Source organism: Neofelis nebulosa, chromosome 9 (genome assembly GCF_028018385.1).
Source record: "Neofelis nebulosa isolate mNeoNeb1 chromosome 9, mNeoNeb1.pri, whole genome shotgun sequence".
NCBI lineage: Eukaryota > Metazoa > Chordata > Mammalia > Carnivora > Felidae > Neofelis > Neofelis nebulosa.
The window spans coordinates 133,818,930-133,838,841 of record NC_080790.1 but is presented as its reverse complement, the minus strand read 5'-3'; the positions used below and the strand labels follow the sequence as shown (position 1 = coordinate 133,838,841).

The 19,912-nt window shown below is 46.2% G+C and overlaps 1 protein-coding gene across 3 annotated transcripts in view; it reads right to left on the bottom strand.

Annotated features, from left to right (window-relative positions):
- DOK5 (docking protein 5) overlaps nt 1–19,912 on the bottom strand; it is a 152,993-nt gene that overhangs the window by 13,414 nt on the left and 119,667 nt on the right. For all 3 annotated transcript variants that reach the window (XM_058686014.1, XM_058686015.1, XM_058686016.1), the window contains one exon: nt 19,081–19,216. In XM_058686014.1, coding sequence (XP_058541997.1) covers nt 19,081–19,216 — 136 coding nt within the window. The remainder of the gene's footprint in view (nt 1–19,080; nt 19,217–19,912) is intronic.

The following is a 19,912-nucleotide window of genomic DNA, read 5'->3' as shown; positions in this document are numbered from 1 at the left end:
CCTCTCTCTCTGCCCCTCCCCCACTCGTGCTCTGTCTCTGTCTCTGTCTCTCTAAAAAAAAAAAAAAAAAAAAAAAAAATTCTGAGCAGCGGGAGTGCCCACAGGAAGCAGTCAGAGAGGAATTCCTCGGGGAGCTACCACCCACACAATCTAATGCCCAGTAATCTCCCCCGGGTCACTGAGATTCACTGCACTCTTAGTACATCTCCCAGACTACCTCAGCCCACAGAAGGGCTGCAGGATGTCTGAGGTCACACTAGGCATCCTTAGCTGCTGCTTCTAAATGTTAGGCTCTTGAGAGGCCTGGATGTCTGCCACACTAGCAGATCTGGGGATGATACGCCCCATGCACAGGGAACAATGCATGTGGTCAGTGCAAGGCAGTCATGCGTACAGCTTGAAGAAGGCAGCGTGTATATATACCCAAGACTCGTTAGAAGATCAGTGGCTAGGGGCGCCTGGGGGGACTCAGCCAGTTAAGCATCCTACTCTTGATTCTGGCTCAGGTCAGGATCTCACGGTCGTGGGACTGAGCCCCACAATGGACTCTGTGCAGACAGTGTGGAGCCTGCTTGGGATTCTCTCTCTCCTTCTCTCTCTGCTCCTCCCCCGCGCGCTCTCTCTCAAAATAAATAAACTTAAAAAAAAAAGATTGGCTAAAAACCAGAATTTTAGAACCAGGAGAGAATTTTGTCATTTGTTTTGTTCACTGATTTACTCTCAGCTTTCAGAACAGCGCCTGGTAAACACGGTTAACAGCGGATGCTGGGTAAACACTTGCGGACAGAAAGAATGGGTCCAATCCAGGATGCGGTAGGGCTGGCTCGAACCAGCTTGCAAAAGCCAACTCGTGCATTTTCAGGCATTTCGAGAGCTGGCCGTTAAATACAGCCATCAGTAAGAATTACATTACATAACCTTACAGTGAAATAAATTAGATATAAATCACGTCTACAAGCGTATGCACGTTATTCGAGTCGTAACACGGGTGTGACTGAAAACCCACCAGTTCCTGATTATTTTACTGTCATCTGTGATCCGAGGTTATCTGAGACTGTTACATCCACTTGGGAGACACGCTGAAATAGTACCCTTCTGTGTATCACTTCCCAATTCTGTGCACCCACGCGTGCACGTGTTATTAAACGTTTGCCCACACGTGAGCGAGTCCAACCCCAAGCGTGAAAGGAGGGCCCGAGGACAAACGGCTGCGTGTGGTGTGTGTGTGCCTCATCTCCTCACTTCTCTCACCTGGTTCGTGCCTACCTTGCCTTCAGGAGTCAGCTCAGGGACCCTCAACATTTTCCTGACATCTCTTCTCCCTTAACGGCATCAAGTGCTCCTTCCAGACATCTCATGATCTGCTCTGATTTCCAGCATTTCATTGTTTTGTTGATAGCTGCTCGACTACCCCACCTCTACTGTAAACCGTAAACTCCTGGAAGGTGGTGAGTAAGTATTTCAGCTCCGTACCCCCAGCATCTCACAGAGGCCTCCAGCAGCTTCACAAATACAGAATGGATGAATGAGTGGATGAACGAGTGGGTGGACGGACGGATGGATGGATGGACGCACGAACCCCGCTTTTGCCCAGGAAGCAGGGACTAGTTTTCCGAAAGCAATCTGAATCAACCCAGGATATGAGAAGCACTGTTAGCCCAAGGCTGCCTGCTGAAGCCCCAGGTCCAGGTTAAATTAACACGGCTTTCACTGGCTGTGGGGGACGTGGTAATAAGACTCTGCTTCCTGCCACTTTGCTATTCAAGTGACGAGCAGAAGCAAGGCCTCGGGGAAAGACCTGCCTATGTGCAGATGCACAATTGGCCAGGACAGTCCAGCAGCAGGGGAGTTCAGCTCTACACATTTATTCATTCTATTAGCAGTGTTAGCTCAAGATCCCACCAGGGAAGAAAGTCAGGCTTCGGGAAAGTCAAGCAAATGCCCTCTTATACTTCAGCAACTCGAACTTTCTCCCTCAACAGCAGGGATGCACAGGGGTCTCTCCTGCCCCAGCCTAAGAGTGCTGATGCTGTCCAGTGGCCGGAAATACTCAACCAATCAACAGTGGTAACCGATCGGCTTTCGAAGGCACAAAAGCACTGTGTTGCCGGGAACAGAGAAGGGCCGTGGAGTCAGAGACGGTGCTCCAGTTCAGGCTGTGCTCTGCAGGGACCCTGTGATATGGGACACATCCTCCTCTTGTGTGAGCCTCAGGGTGTCCTTTCTCATAGAACTTCCCTTTTAACGAGACGAAGAAACGAAACACAAAAAACACCATCAGACTGCCGCGAAAAAGAATGAGGTCCTGGTACCTGCTACCACGTGGATGAACCTGAAAACAGGAAGCCGGGGGAATAAAGCCAGTTGCAAAAGGCCACATATTGTATGAGTTCATTTACGTGAAATGTCCAGAACAGGCAAATCCAGAGAGAAAGAGAAAATAAATTAGTGGTTGCCTACAGCTGTGCAGGGGATGGCTAAAGGTGGTGGGTGTGGCTCGACTGCGACAGACACAACTCCGTGAATATATCGGGACCACGAAATTGCGTAGTTTAAAGGGGGTATTGTATGGTATGTGAATTGTATCTCTGTAAGCTGTCATCACAACAATAAAATCAGTTAGTAGTATGTGCTATGTAGATTATTAAAAAAAAAAATGCATGGTTGGGGCATCTGGGTAGCTCAGTTGGTTGAACATCTGACTCTTAATTTCAGCTCAGGTCGTGATCTCTCAGGTTGTGGGATCGAGCCCCGTGTCAGGCTCTGATCTCCGCGTGGAGCCTGCTTGTGATTCTCTCCCTCTCTCTCTGCCCCTCTCCTCTGCTTGTGCTCGCTCTCTCTCTTGCTCTAAAAAAAATGCATGATATCATAAGTTAGTGGGTGGCTACTTCTGGCCAATCAGTCCCAGGGGAAGCGACCTTTAAACTTGAGTGACAGACAGCCCAAGCACGGTCCCCCATCATTATCATGGTCAACAACCCAGACAGGTCCTTTTAAAACCCCCCCACGACGCTCACAGTGAGGGAAATGCTGATGGCCAAGGCCCTTCCCTCATAATGATGGGCAAATCATATCAACCCTCTCGGGAGAGCAACAATTCTAATGATCGCTATTTATAGCTTCCCAGTGAGAAAAACAAACACCCCCCCCCCCCCAAAAAAACCTGTCCTCCACGCCATCAACCCCAGTTTTGGTTTCCGTATTCTTCATGTGGTTTGGCCCAAGACCTGTTGCTCTGTGCACCTCTTTTCCGAGGGTGAGAACCACAGCACAGAGCAGCGGTGGGTGTCAGCGGAGACGCTCCGCCGTATCGCCCTTCTCTGGAGTCCACCCGTTTTACAGCAGAGCACCGTGTGGCTCGAAACGGAACAGCATGACGGGACGTATCTACGTGCTCCGGGGTGGACCATAAGCACCAGATGCCGCGTCCGTGACATCTGTCTGGAGCCGTTCGCAAACAGGCCTGCGTCATCACAACGGCAGGCTGGCGCTTCGAGGACTCCTCCCAACCTCCCCGGGCTCTTCAGCCTGCACCGGGTTGCTCCTGACAGCAACTGGAGCAGGGGTTTTCCACTAGCAACGCTGCAGATGCAAATCATTTCGTCATTCTCCACCTACCGAACCCGGTCCCCGAAGGGACGGAACCGGGACACCGGTCTTGACAATGAGATTCAGCTGTGAGTCAGAGCTACCTCTGCGCCAGACCGTCGGCTCGACCTGACAGCCTCCCAAAGCTCACGCGGTTCTGATTAACACCCTGGGTTCAGGTATACACAAACCGACTTACTTTCTACGGGTATTTTAAGCACAAAGTGTGGGCAAAGTTGAGTCAGAGGGACAACTCGAGAGAGAAGAAGTAAAACTGAGCCTCAGCGTCTCTCTCATCCCGCTCAGTGCTCAGCCTGTTCACGCTACCCTCCGTGTTCACTGACATTGTCCGCCTTCCCGAACTACGACGCCTTCTTCTTCTGCCTACTTGCTGTCCTGTGAAAAGGATATTTGAAAATATGCTCTACCTAGGCTTTCCTGGCCCTGGGGCAACAGTTCTCCCACCTTAGCAAGCCAAAAAATCATCTGAGGGTTCGTTCAAAGGCAGATTCCTGGGCCCCCCTGACCAGGAATTTGCATTTCTACCGAGTTTCCAGATGGTTCTGATCTTACTGGTCCAGGGACCTCACTTTGAGAACCACTGCTCTGCGTCCTTTGGACCCATCATTCAGGGAAAAAGACATAAACAAATAAAATTTTTTTTTCTACCGCGGTTAAGAACCCAAACCTGGCCAAAACCAGGGTTAAAGTCTGGAATCTGCCACTAATAACTGCATGACTATAGGCGAGTTATTTAACCTCCTTTATTCCTTAACATCTCATGAGTAAAGAAGAGAGAAAAACAGCTTCTACCTTACAGGTAATTTTAAGAACATACATGACTTAACAGTGGGGTTCCCTAAATTTAGCAATACTGTCATTAACCCTGTGTCAATCAAAATCCTGTCTTTAGCAAGAGTTTCTAAAAAAGGTCCTAGGAGGAACAGTCACATCTTCTTTTTAAACCTAAACATTTGATATTGGATTGTTCCTGGCTTGAGGACAGAAGCTTTAAGAAGTTTTCGGGAAACAACAGTAAAAGGCCACCCAATTAAATAAAAAAATATGCTTAGAGAACATATTTAATCACCTGGTCCCAGTTGGTATACAATGAATTCAGTGAGTGTAAGTATGAATGAGCTCTTAGCATAGGCACTGAATAACTGTAGGAAAAGGGGAAAATCCAGAGCTCTAGAGCCCCCCTAAAACCAAAGTCTGCCCCTCCCCCACCTTGGGGAGCACACACTCTCCTGGCCAGCTCTCCCTTTAGATTCGGTAGGATTTTGCTTATTAGCGCCTAAAAGGGGGTGGGAGGGAGGTCCACAGTTTCGTGATGTTTATGGTCTTGTGATAAACTGTATTTACAAGTCACTTTAAACTTGTAATAAAATTGTATTCTTTCTCTCCTAGTACTGATATATTTTTATTATGTTCAGGAACTACACAAAAGAATATAAGGTAGATTTGAAATAAGCCCTATACACATTTCCTAGAAAAAACAAAGGCAAAGAAATAGAACTTTCAACACGTTAATAATTTCCTTCCAGTCTTTTTTTTAACGTGCATACATAATGTGTATTTAACACAAATTGCGTGATTGTTTATATGTTGTGAAGTCATCCTCTTTCACATTTAATATATTGTGAACATACCTTAATGTTCCTACACACTACTATCTTGCACACGCCATTTGATGTCTATGTCACAGCCCATCCTTTGCGTGTGCCATTCTTTATTTGTTCATTTCCCTAACCATTTTTAAAAACGTTTATTTATTTTGAGAGAGACAGCGAGCAGGGGAGGGGCAGAGAGAGGGAGAGAGAGAAACCCGAGCAGGCTCCACACTCAGCACAGAGCCCAACTCGGGGCTCGATCTCACGACCGTGGGATCATGATCTCAGCTAAAATCAAGATACTCAACTGACTGAGCCACCCAGGTGCCCCCTCCCTGACCATTTTTTAAGTTACCAGATGAGACCATGGAATTAAATTCTGACCGCTCTCCTTCATGACGTTTCTTTTTTTCCTGCTAACCACAATTTTTATTCTGGGACCCACTTTAATCAACACCTTTTCTGATAGCCACTATTTAAATGAATTTTAAAATTTAATTTAAATTTACATGTCAAATTGGATCTTAGAATGACTCAAAAATTACTTTCAAATTGTAGAACATCAGAAACGTAGGTGAGTTGGTAATTTCGCTTTTACTCTTAGAATAAAAAACAAAAAGCAGTCTTATCTTCACATTACTGTGCATCTACACAACAGACAAATCTGTAGCCATTAAAAAGAAAAAGGTAGACAGATCTTTGTGAAGCTATTTTGAAACAATCCTAAGAACAAGGGGCCACAATTACTCATCTACACACGCACACAGGGACAGCTCATCACTGGGGTGGGTTTAAGTATCATCTATCCTGTCCCCTAAACCTCAGGCTTGTGTGTTGAACATCCCACCTCTACCTACATGCTAGGTAGGCATCCCTCACTGAACACGTACAAACCTCAACTACCGCTTTTGACTGTTCGCTCCCTCCAATCTCTTCCCCTTCTACATAAATGGTTCATTCTACCTGTTGCTTTGGTTAAAGAAGAAGGTGAAAAAACCCGTGAGACTACCTTCTTCACTCTGTCCTACAGGATTGCTCATCCATCAGCAAATCTTGTTTTTACAATCTTCAAACTGTGCTGAGAATCCCTACTTTTCACCACGTTCAGCCCGCCATGTTGGTCCACGTCATGGCACTCACCTGAACACCAAGATGGCTGAAATAGCTCCTTAATGTGTCCTCCTGCTGGCACCCTTATCCCATCTACCACGAATCTTTTCCAAATAGCAGCCAGGGAGGTCCTTTCAAAAGTGAAGTCAGCATATCTCACCTTTCTCCAAACCTTCCAATGACTTCCCAAACCATCGCAAGAAAAATCCAAAGTCTTTATCATAGCTACAAGGTCACATAGTGCCTTGCTTCTAGTTACTTCTAGACCACACCTCCTACTCTTCTTCTCCTCACTTTATTTGCTTCAGAATCACAGCCTCCTTGACCTTGAACATGCAAAGCATGAAATGGCCTCAGGACCTTTGCACTTAAAGTCCCCTCTGCCTGGAACAGCTGGCCCTCAGAAATATTCAAGGCTTACACCTGACTTCCCTCAGTTCTCTGCCAGAGTATCAACCCATCAGAGCAACAAACCCCCATCATTCTCTCCTGCTGTACACTGCAGTGTTCCTCACAGCATTCACCGACTCGTGTTATGGATTTATATGCCTATTGTTGATTGTCTATCCCCCACAACAATGTAGCAAATTCTTTGAAGACTGAGGACTGATTCTTGTTCTCTGCTATACTCCTGCTTCCTAGAATAGGGCCTGCCACAAAGTAGATACTCATATTTGTAGAATGAATGAATGTATTACTAAATAGACATGTTTTATATCTAATGAGCGATACGCGTTCTGGAAGGATACAAAAGAATCCGGCAAAGTGCTTTTGAGAACGTAAACTGGGGATACAGTTTACAGGGTCTGGGGTGATAATGCACAGGTGAGAGACTTATTTTACACTCCAGGTACCTCATGCAAGATTTGCAATTTTACATCATGTGCAAATCAAATCCTCAATCCGAAAATCTCCTTTTGATACTAACGCATCTCAAAATAAATCACAGCTTCCTCCCTCAACCGCACACCATCCCATTCACTAGTTTCAAGAACTCTGCAGCTGGGAATGGGGCACTGAGGGCTACGTGTAAGGACCCCACTCCTCTACAAACAGGCTTGCACAGAGCAAACATCTCTCTACTTCCTACACTGGAGTTTCCTTTTTTAATGTTTATTTATTTTGAGAGGGAGAGAGGAAGAGAGCGAGAGCACAACCAGGAAAGGGGCAGAGAGAGAGGGAGAGAGAGAATCCCCATCCTGACATGAAGCGCGAACCCACAAACTGTGAGGACATGACCTGAGCAGACACCAAGAGTCGGGCCTCTTAAGGGACCAAGCCACCCAGGCACCTCCCTACCCTGTAGCTTTACAGGCCCTCCCCGTCCCCAGCCCTCACTCCTTTGGGTCTTCTCCAAATGAGACGTAGGAAAAAATGAAAGCCAGGAGCAGTTACAAGGAGACTAGAGAAGAGCTGTCAAAGAAGCTAAAACATAATTTCAAATCTCTAGCCAGAGAGAAGCACTTCGTCTATCTCATGAATAGTAAATCTGTGTTGAACTGAATCTTAAAATGTTAGGTTTTTTCCTTAAAAATCCAGACCAAATGTCTCCCTTCAAAGAGACCAGTGGTCTTTGACAATACTTAAAAAAAGAAAAAAGGCATCAAAACGAGCACGTGTTCGTGGAGCGTGCAGTCTGTTTGCCAAGTCTGACAGATTTCTGAGGTTTATCAAATACACTGTAAAGTTCCAGCAAATAGATCTTGTACGGGTTAGTGTCCAATAATTAGACACCCACCAGAGCGGTCTCCTCAACCGACGGTGTAGGTCTTCCTATGCATCTTTGTATGTGTGCATGCAGGACGTCAGGGCATGCGGCCCCATGCTGTGCTGGCTCCTCAGAGCCACTGGAGGCGTTGAGAACCACTTTGAGAGCAGTGAGCAACTCGCTTGAGAACTTACTAGACACTCTGCAGACCTGCGGAAACACGGGAGGTAGAGCCCCGTGACCTGTGGCTCACTGAGCCTTCCAGGTGACTGTGATGCGCTCTGAAGGTGGAGAACCAGTGCCCCCAGTCTCCCTTCCCCAATCTCTTCCCCTCTCCCCTGCGCCCAGCCCACAAACACACTAGGGCCCTAGAAGTCAGTCCTGTGCTTTCTGCCTGCAGAAAAGTCCCCACGATTGGTCCTCCCTTTCAGTGGCCACGGAATACATCCTGAACCTTCCACTCCTGTCCTGACTCCTCACTTACTAATTCTGAGCTACCAAGTCTCAGTTTCTCCCTCTATGAAACTGACCTAATAATGCTACCAACGAAATCCAAAATACTCCAGTATTTTGGAAGGCAGTATAGCGATACCTATTTAAGTTCTAAAATACTTAACAACCTTTACTTCAGCAATCCCGCTCCTGGGTTTAGAAAATTCAGCTAAATACATTATAGCTCAGACACTCAGTTAAAGTTATCATATATAAGAGCATGTATATAAGGATGTGTGATGTGGTATTATCAGTGGCCCCCAAAATCCGATATTCCCAGAGACAGGCTTAATAAGGCGGTATTGTATCGAGACCCTGAAATATCAAGCATTCCATTAAAAGGAATGAGCAAGAGCAAGGCTGGCAAACTCTTCTGTCAAGGGCCATATAACAAGTGGCTTTGCAGGCCAGACAGTCTCCATCATGCCAACGAATCAATTCTTCTGTTTCAGTGTGAAAGCAGCCATAACAACACAGCAATGGATGGGCAGAGCTGTGTTCCAGTAAAACTTTACTTACAAAAACAGGCATAAGCCAGATTTTGCACATGGACCACAGATGGCTCACCCTTGAATCAGACCTATGCTATGTGACTTTTAAGTATGGTATTTCTCAAATCGAAAGCACAATGAGATACCACCTCACAAATGGCCAGAATGGCCAAATTTAGTAAGTCGGGAAAGGATAGGTATTGGCGAGGATGTGAAGAAATGGGAACCCTCTTGCACTGTTGGTGGGAATGCAAACTGGTGTGGCCGCTCTGGAAAACAGTGTGGAGGTTCCGCAAAAAATTAAAAATAGAACTACCTGATGATCCAGCAATTGCCCCACTAGGAATTTGTCCAAAGGATACAGGATTGCTGACTCAAAGGGGTACCTGCACCCCAATGTTTTATAGCAGCACTATCAACAAGAGCCAAATTATGGGAAGAGCCCAAATGTCCACAGACTGATGAAGGATAAAGAAGATATATATATGTATAGATAGATAGATATAGATATAGATATAGATATAGATATAGATATATAGATACAATGAAACGCCACTCGGAGATGAAAAAGAATGAAATCTTGCTATTTGCAACAACGTGGATGGAACTGGAGGGTATTATGTTAAAGCAAAAGAAGTCAGTCAGAGAAAGACAGGTATCACATGATTTCACTCATATAGGGAATTTAAGAAATAAAACAGATGAACACAAGGGAAGGGAAGGAAAAATAAGATAAAAACAGAGAGGGAGGCAAGCCATAAGAGACTCCTAAATACGGAGAACAAACCGAGGGTTGATGGGGGGAGGGCGGGGAAGTGGGGGATGGGCTAAATGGGTGATGGACATTAAGGAGGACACTTGGGATGAGCACTGGATGTCGTACGGAAGTGACGAATCACTGGGTTCTACTCCTGAAGCTAAGACTACACTGTGTGTTAGCTAACTTGAGAGTAAAAATAATAAGTACAGTATTTCTATTAGGGATTTACCATTAAGTGGGAAAAACAAGGGGGCATTTTAAGAAATCTGTAACAGCACAATTTTATAATAGAAACAACGACTCTCAAACACCCGCCTTCTACATGTACCTGTGCGTGTCAATCCACATGTGTCTGTAGATAGGGATTTCCATATGGGATTATACGGATACAGACAAAAACATGGAGAGAGGAGTACAAACTTCTAACCAGATTTAGGAGATCCTAAGGAGGGCAGAGGAGGAATAGACACAAATAAATCACCAAGAGAAAAACTACTGTAGTGTTTAACCATCCCTATCATCATAGTTTTGCAGTTAGTTAAATTCTACATACATGTGTTTCTGTAAAAATAAATCAAATGGGATCCAAAAACCAATCCCTATCTCCTAGGCTAGCTGTGAAAATTAAATGAAATACAGCATGCAGACCCTCAGCACGGAGCCAGATGGGGCCACTCATTCCAACTCGAATTATCCCTCTGTTAGACGAAGCCCCTTTGCTGGGTTTGCCGCTAACACACTGCCCGGCTCCCAGTCCTGCGTCTCCCCTTACCCCTTTTGGTGAATTCTGTACTGGATGTTCTTTAGTTCATTCATTCATTGCATCCGTTTATATGCTCTGGGCATCACCTGTAAGTCATGCACTCATGCTAGGGGCTGGAAACTTAAAAATGAATGAAACTCAGTTCCTCCGCTCCCCAGGATTTTAGAGTAAATGGCCAGAGAGCTAAGGCCAGCTTTGGTCACATGGCCCACCGTCTGCCTCCACAATGGCGCTCCTTCCTCCACCAAAGGGAATAGACTCTCTCATAAGCAAAGCTCTCCCTTTCCGCAGGTGGGGAGGTCGGAGGGTTGGGGGGCAGTGGTGCAGAAGATTCCTTGTATGTGCTCACAGACCTAGTGCCTGGCATGATTCCTGGCATACAGGAGGTATGCAGTCAGATGTGGTTCGGTGACTGCATCGCTAGGTGAATGAGAAACCTCTACAGTCTAACACTCCCTTTGCCATCTTATCCTTTCTCACGACAAGTCAATGATAAGAACAGCTCAGGCTGATTTGTATTAAGTAGGTGCCAGGCACTTTGGCAAGATATCACCTGCCCCAGCCTACCTGGCAAGGTGTGTACTAAGGGTCACTTGAGCAAAGACACCGAGCTGGCATTTAAGACCCGGCCTCTTTATTACTCCAGAGCTAAAGTTCATATTACAATCCTGTGTGTTCCTCTAGAAAGCACCGAGGATATTATGAAGGCCTTAAAGCCTTAAAGGATGGGCTCAAATCCTGTACTTAAAGGTAGAAGGCACCTGAATTCTATTCCCAAAGCTCAGGGAAATGGCAACTGGCTGAAAGCCTAGGCTGCCAGGAGAGGGGAGCGCCCCTGCCATCTTGAGCCACAGAATGTACAGTGACTCTACCAGGCCCTCAGACCCCCACCGTCCCAGGGGCCTTCTCTCAAGTGAAAATCAGCAATCTGCCAAACATGTGGTCTTCCTCGGCTTCCTAATGAAACCCATTCCCATGGCTGCCTGATCCCGACTCCAGCTCTGACAGATGTTTGGCAGAAATCACCCGAAGGGCTGTCTTTCCTTCCTCTGACTCCTCTCCCCAGTTCTGGCATCTGCGGGGAAAATGATGGGTATTCCTATCATCCAAATGCTACCGAGACATCACAGATTACTGAAGTGTCAGGGAAAGCGGAGACTTACCTAGTGAAGGTTAGAAAGAGAAGGAGAGACAGAGAGACAGAGAAAACAAAAGAAAGTGAGGAGGAGAGCAAGACTGCTTTCCTGCTAAGGAAAAACACTGCAGAGACACCTACTTGGTGAACAGAACTCGCTAAAACAATGCCTCCATTGTCACCCACAGCCTGATAAAGCAGACTGTTAGTGAAATCAACCACTTGGGGCCACAATTCCCAGTGAAGCATTTTGCTGAACACCAGATGCACTCAAATGGTTATTTTCATGGGGAATGAAAGTGACATGCATCAATTTATTCAGAGTCATCTGAATTCTCAGCCACGTGCATAAAAGAAAATCACTGCTCCCTTTGCTTCTGGTAACTTTTTATGCCTCCTTCCTAAGGAAATCCTCTCCCCACCCATACATCTGTCCTACCTTTAGAGTAAATTCCTGGAAGTCTTATTGCTGCATAAAGAGACATGCGAGTTTAATTTTGATAAATAAGGACAAATTGTCCTCCAACGACATTGTAGCAAACTGAGCTCACAGAGCTCAATGCTGCATGCATCAAGGGGTAGAAATCATAACTCCTTATCTAAACTTTAAGCTCCTTTAAGATGCAAAAGGCTTTAGGGGCACCCGGGTGGCTCAGTCGGTTGAGCGTCCGACTTCGGCTCAGGTCATGATCTCACAGTTCGTGAGTTCGAGCCCTGCGTCGGGCTCTGTGCTGACAGCCTGGAGCCTGCTTTGGATTCTGGGTCTCCCTCTCTCTCTGCCCCTCCCCTGCTCATGCTCTGTCTCTCTCTCTCCCCTTCAAAAAAATAAATAATAAAAACGTTAAAAAATTTAAAATAAAAAAAAGACGCAAAACATTTTCCTTTTAACACTTAGGTTCTCCATAAGCCTTACTACAATGCTTTCTTTGCAAGAAATAGATAGGTGTTTCCATAAAAGCTTTTGAATCATAACTTTTAGGCCAGGATGTAACAAGGGTTTACATTTAGGAGGGTAAAAAAGCTGATGATTGCTTTAAGCAATACACAATAAACAAAGAAACAATAAATAAAAGAATGAATACATAAATAAATCCACAAGTTAACCAAATTAACCAGAGCCCACAAAGAGGAAAAGAAATAAAACCTGATTTTTCTGAGGGGTAGGGATGGGGACAGAGGGCAGGTTGAGCTGGGGGAAGGGTGTTTATACAAATGACACCGCAGCAGAGAAGAGTTTATTTCAGTGTCCGAATAGTAATGAAATTGATTCTATAATTTACCTGATGCTCTCTCTGTTGAAAAAAAAAAAAAAAAAAAGAAATAGTTTATGGCTTTTTAAAATTTCTTCTAATGTTCATTTTTTTTTTGAGAGAGAGAATGCGAGCAGGGGAGGGGCAGAGAGAGAGGGAGACACAGAATCCAAAGCAGGCTCCAGGCTCCGAGCGGTCAGCACAGAGCCTGACACGGGGCTCGAACACACGAACGGTGAGATCATGACCTGAGCCAAAGTCAGATGCTTAACCAACTGAGCCACCCAGATGCCCCTATGGCTTTTTAAATTAGACTACGAATTACTTTGGTTTCCAGAATTGTGGAAGAGGGTCACTTGCATTCTCCAAATTCATTACACTTCATTTGCAGAACCCAGTTTGGAAGTCAATCTATCAATTAGGCAATCAACAAAAGAGGTGGCAGGGAATAGTTCAGAATAACTCTCAAACCTGGGTCCAGTCCAGGGCTCTGGAACACGGGGGAGAAATTGCACCCTGGGGCCTCGATGATGTCACTACGACCGGGGGCCAGGATGTCACCCCCAGTGGAGCCCCACCTACAGCCCCCCGGGGACAGCCTGCTAACTTAGTCTTTCTCCACCTTGTCACTCGATTTGCCTTGAAGGAAATTCTAAAAATGACAGGCCCCAGCGAGGAATGAGGAACATCCCACACACCGCCACTCCTTGTTCCAAAATTAGACTTTGTCACAGACACTGATCTCCAAGGTGGCAAAAATAGCAAGCTGCTCGAGGGAGTCCCGAGCTGTCCCGGCAGAGTCCCCGGCAACTACTCCCGCAGGGGCAGCGGGCAGCTGGCGAGCAGACAAGTTCTTGCTGCTGAGTCTCATTCCACAGTGGGTGGTTCCCCTGATACTCCAGCCACCCCCCGCCAGCACTCCCTTGTTGTTCTCCCTGCAGAACAGCAACACACTGCGTTTAAAGTGCGAGAACTGGAGCGAGGAATTTGGAGATAGGATATTGCCATTTCGGGCCAAAACTACCCCAAAAAACGGGATTTCTTGTAACAGTAACAGCGATTTCCAAAAGGCACACTCTAAGTTGATCGATGTTTCTGAAAGGCACTGTGATATTCAGGGTAATTTGAAAGCACTAAGACAGCTCTTGGTGGGGACATTCAAGGGACAGAAAAGCTTTCCAACGCTCCAAGGGAGTGAGGCGCTGTGGCCAGAGGCAGCGGGTCAGGAACCAGACAAAAGGGTCTTGGATCCCTGGCTCCCGTAGAAATGAGCTCAGTGACGGCAGGCAGGTGCCTGAGCCACTCCTCGAGGGGTCTCATCTCTCTGAGGAGGACTGTGATTCCTTCCAGGGCAAGGGTCACAGATAATACTCTCATACTGCGAGCCCTGGGGGGGATGAGCCTCACGTCTGTTCACACTACATCCTGGAGCACAGAACAGAGCGCGTCGGGCCCTCAGTAAACATTCTTGAATGAACAAATGAATAGGAATGAATGAATGAATCAGTTTACCTTCCAGTCAAGGTGGCGATGAGGGAAAAATGCAAGTGAAGTACCTGGCATATCGTCGGAGGCTTGGTGAATGGTGCTGGCCGCTACGACCAGAGACCCCAAAGGCAGATAGCAGATGGCCAGTAAACGCCCGGCATTATTAGCCAAACACCCTATGGTGGGAAAGCATTTCAAAGGGTGAAATCAAAGCACTAAATAAATATTATCCCAGAAGGCTGTGTGGTGTGGGGACAGACGCCGTGATGGTGGCCTCCACGGTCTAACCCTCCCCCCCCCCCACCGTGTTCACACTCTGTGTGGGCCCCTCCCCTGACTATGGGAAGGACTTGACAGCTGATAGGATGTCACTTGCGTGGTTGTGATGCCTAGGATTGTGGCCTCCGGCCTGCAAGGAGACTCTCCCTCTTGCTGGCTTTGGTGAAGACAGGCTGTGTTGGGGAGGCCTGTGCAGTAAAGAGCTGAGGGTGGCCCCCAAGCCACCGCCAGCAACAGACTGAGGCCCTCCATCCTACCGTCACGCAAAACCAAATCCCCCCATAACCACGTGAGCTTGTGAGTGGATCCTTCCCCATTCGAATGAGCCTGAAGCGTCTCAGCCTCGTGAGAAACTGAAGCTGGGGGCCCAGCTAAGCCACACCAACACTCTTGACCCACAGCAACTATGAGATAATAAATGCGTGTTGTGTTACGGTGCATTGTTGGTGGTACTTTGCCGCACAGCAGTTGAAAACGAACACAGGGAGTAATCCAGGCAAGACATCGATTGGCCACAGCGCGGGCAGCCGGTGCTCAGAGAAGGACCACTTGCTGAGAGGAACCACAGGAGAGGTAGGGACCGTGGGAAAGTGAAGACGCCCAATCTGCCCAGGGACGGCAGAGAGTACCGGGCGCATCTGATTGGGGACGTGGGGACGTAACATGGGTGCTGTCAGACCTCCTCACTCTTCGAGACAACACAGAAAGCTGAGTTTTATTTGAAACCTCTCCGTTTTTAAAGGTTGGCCATGAAGTTGGGATTTTGAGAATAGCGGTAAGTTAATCTCATGCAGTACAAAGAAAATAGGTCTGGGGGCTTCGTTGGGAGATGCGGAGAAGAGTGGGGGCTATACCAGGATACTGGTTCCAAATTCCAGCTTCCAAGCTGGTGGCCTTGGCCTTCCATACAGCAGTGGTCGTAGGGTTAGGAAGTCCTTAAAATACTGCTTGTTACACAGTAGAGCCAGGATATATTTTTATTATTATTGATATCATCACTTACTAGTTTCCTATGGCTGTTGTAACAAGCTACCATGACTCAGTGGCTTAAAACAACATAAATCTGTCTTCTTACAGCTCTGGAAACCAAATGTCCAAAGTCAGTTCACCGAGCTAAACTCCAGGTGTTGGCCAATCTGGGTCCTTCTGGAGGTTCCGGGGCAGAATCTGTCTCTTTGTCTTTGCAGCCTCCAAGGGCACCCACATCCTTTGGGTCACCTATGTCTCTCTTCCATCTTCAAAGCCATCAGCACACAAACCAAATCTCTCTCTCCCTCTGCTCCCACTATCACATCACCTTCCGACTCTATTTCCTCCTGTTTCCCTCCCACGAGGACCCTTGGGATGACACTGGGTCTACCTGGATGATCTCGGGTAATCTCCCTATCTTAAGAGCCTTAACTTGATCACATTTGCAAAGTCCCTTTTGCCACGTACAATCACATTCACAGGTTCCAGGGATTAGGATGTGACATCTTTGGAGCCATTATTCAGCCTATCCCTACTGCTATGATTGCTGCTGTCGTTGCTGTTATTGGGCCCACAAGCTTCCTCTTGGTGACCTGCTGGGATTCAGGTCCCAAGTCTGGTCCAAACCAATTCACCTAAGGCTACAACTTGAAACTGGCACAGGTCCCGTGGTAAAGCATCTGTCTGTGGAGGCAGTCTTGAGAGTTTTACACCAGAAGCAGCCAACGGTGGGTTTGGGCGAACTAATAATGAGACTAAGCCCAGCAGTTAGCATCACCCCCTTCTCCATTTATGACCTTGACTATCTCAGAGAAGCCAGCCAGCCAGTAGTGGTATGCATGCAATTCCTCGTTGACAATATGTGGATCCAGATCTATGTGGATCCATCACCAGTTACCAGGAAGGGCAGAAATGGAACGCGGGGAGGGTGGGCAGGCAGCGTTGTCTTTATTTGCTTCGTTGTCCTGTGGCATCTCTTTTCTCCCCAAATCAGGGATTGATTTAAGTACACAGATTCTAAGCATTTCTTAATCCCCGTTTAACTTCCTTGAGATTCAGATCCCATTGTGAAGCTTACTCATTTCCATCGAAAACAGGATGCTGTTGCTTAAAAATCACACTCATTTTATGGCACTCTTTAAGCAGGCAGCAAATTAAGAGCAAACAACATTATTTGCCAGTTAAATTTGCAAAGGGGTGATCTGAACGGATTACTCATATTCCTGATTAATTTTTAGTGGAAGTAATGAGGAGGTTGTAAATGGAAAAACATATGCAGGAAGAACCTGCCTTTCAAGCACAAAACAATTTATGCTAATTGATGGCTTTACCAATAAGGTAATCTTGGAAAAATTTCTTCAGATGTTTAAAGGCATCTAATGGGATAGCTATACAACTTTAAAGCAATGACATGTTGCCCTATAAAGTTCCAAGTGATTTGAATTCTACTTTATTTTTTTTTAATGTTTTTATTTATTTTTGAGAGAGAGGGAGAGAGAGTGCATGAGCTGGGGAGGGGCAGAGAGGGAGGGAGACACAGAATCTGAAGAGGCTCCAGGCTGCGAGCTGGCAGCACAGAGCCCGACGTGGGGCTCGAACTCATGAACTGCGAGATCCTGACCTAGGCTGAAGTCAGACGCTCAACTGATTGAGCCACCCAGGCGTCCCAAATACTATTTTACAACTATCCATCCATTCATCCAACCTTCCATTTACCTATCTTTATTGCAATATCCAGAATTGGTAAGCATATGGGGAAATGGATACCGAGACTGTATTAGTTCAAAAAGAATATTTTGAAATAGGGAAAAAAATCAAGAGAAGAGTATTTCATGATTTGTGAAAATTACATGAAATGTGAATTTCGGTGTCCATTAATAAAGTTTCTTTGCGACAGACCTACGCCCCTTGAGAATGTTTTTTACCTATGGCCGCTTCTAAACTACAATGACAGAATTAAGTAGTTGCAACAGAGACCATCTTGGTTCACAAAGCCCCAAGTATTACCAGCTGTCCCCTTACCGAAAGTTTTGCTGATCTCGGCTCTAAAATCCCAGACCACTGCATGAACAAGTCATTTGGGAATGATCTGAGGCTGCTTTGGGAAAGATCATCTTACTGGTATGCTTTCCCCCCTCTTTAAATCCGACCACCTCACATGTTTAAATCATAAATTTTGCAACTACCCTAATCCTACCACACTAACCCAGTTCCTTTTGGTTTTGCAGATTTCCTTCCAGATGTGAAGCTCTAGGCATGTGTTTGCAGCCACGATGTATGATGTGTATTATTTAACTCTTGTGCATTAAGATTTTGTGAATTTCTTCTCTCAAAGAAGAAATTCATGAACCATAATTCTCTGTACGAGTCACAGTTCCTAACACGATGCAATGAACAGAGCAGGTGTTTCCACACACACTCTACGTGTATTCGTGTTTGTGGTATCTTAATATATCAACGTCTATGAAGGCCAATCAACCAGGCATGGTGGATGCATGGCTCTGGGAAGAATGGAGTCTCCGGAGAGGTTTCCTGTGGCCCACAAAGAATTACCGTTAAGTTGTTGGTTTCAACTGGAATCAATTTCCAACAGTTACAAACAACAAGATATTACATACACACTCAAATCCTAGATTTGACTCCTAGTCTGGAAAAAAACAACAGATGTCCTACATGGAGCCCACAGTCACACGTCAACGGTCTTCTGGTTTGGGGCTTTTGACGTTTCACCCCCCATTTCCCTTCAGCCCTCTTCTCTCTGGCCCCTGTTGAAATTATACCATCTGGTACTGCTATAAATATATACGTACAGCCAGATAATCTACATAGATGTGTCTGTAGATGTCCATATGCATCCAAATTGATTCTGATGAACATACTCACTGCAACAGACTAAAGATTATATCCCCTCCCCAAATTCGTATATTGGAATCTTAACCCCCCAGGTGATGGTGTTAGGAGGTAGGGCCTTTGGGAGGCGATCAGGGCATGAGGGGCGAGGCCTCACAATTGGGATTATAAAAGAGACACCAGAGAGATCCCTTGCTCCTTCCATCAGTGAGACACAGAAAAGACCATCGCCTACGGATCAGGAAGTCAGTGCCACTGGACACAGATAGGCTGGCACCTTGATCAAGCTATCAGTGAGAAATAAATTAATTTCTGTTGTTTATAAGCCACCCGGTCCTATGGTATTTGCCGTAGGAGCCCAAACTGATTAGGACACACACATGTAATACTAACTGAGGCACAAAGCAGACACGCAGGGATGCACGGTTACTATGTTACCAGCTGGCTCTTCAGGCTTTGCAAGGATGGCATTTAATCCAAGTAATACACGGGTGAGTACAGGAGTAAGCCACCTGCTCAGACAGTGCTGGCCATGTTTTTCAGCATAAATATTCTAAGATTGCACTCCACAGGAGTATACATACCATCGAATTTTTCACGCTCTGTAGCAAGCGCTCGTGCTGTTCAGCTATCGCCAAGGCAGCAGAGTGGACTTTCTGGTAGATGGCCTCCCCATCTCGCGTTTGAAAGATAAACAGCCCTTCCCCAGTTTCACACATCCTGTGGAAACAAAAACAGAGGGCTCCTGAAAATACAGTTCCACGAGGTCCGAGGCACCAAGGGCCTAGAAAACGCCATGAAACCAGAGCTGTTTATTTCACATGAGGTCGGGACTCTTGTTCATGTTCGCTAAGCAAAGTTGGCTAGAATCAGAATTTCCAATTCACTGTTGTTAATATTGGGCAGGACACCGTTCATTCTAGGCTAACTCGGTGCTGAATTTCTTTTCCCCCCCAAAAAAGCATAAGTGTAATCCCAGTACATTGCCTCTCAAAGACAGCTGTGCAACTGGGTTCTCATTACTGTCCGTGCATCGTAAGTTCATCAGGAGCTCCACCATCCAGGGGCGCCTGGGCGGCTCAGAGGGTTTAGCGTCCAACTTCGGCTCAGGTCATGATCTCATGGTTCATGAGTTCGAGCCCAATGTTGGGCTCTGTGCTGATAGTTCGGAACCTGGAGCCCTGGAGCCCGCTTAGGATTCTGTGTCTCCCTCTCTCTCTGCCCCTCCCCGACTCGCACTCTGTCTCTCAAAAATAAAAACGTTAAAAAAAATTTAAATACAAGAAAAGAAACTGCCATCCAGCTCAGTGGTGGAAGAAGGCTTCCATGACTCCAGGTTCTGTTCTTTCCTTAATCGGCTTTAAGGATTCTTTCATTTCCAAAATCCATCTGGATTCTTTTTTTTTTCACTTTACC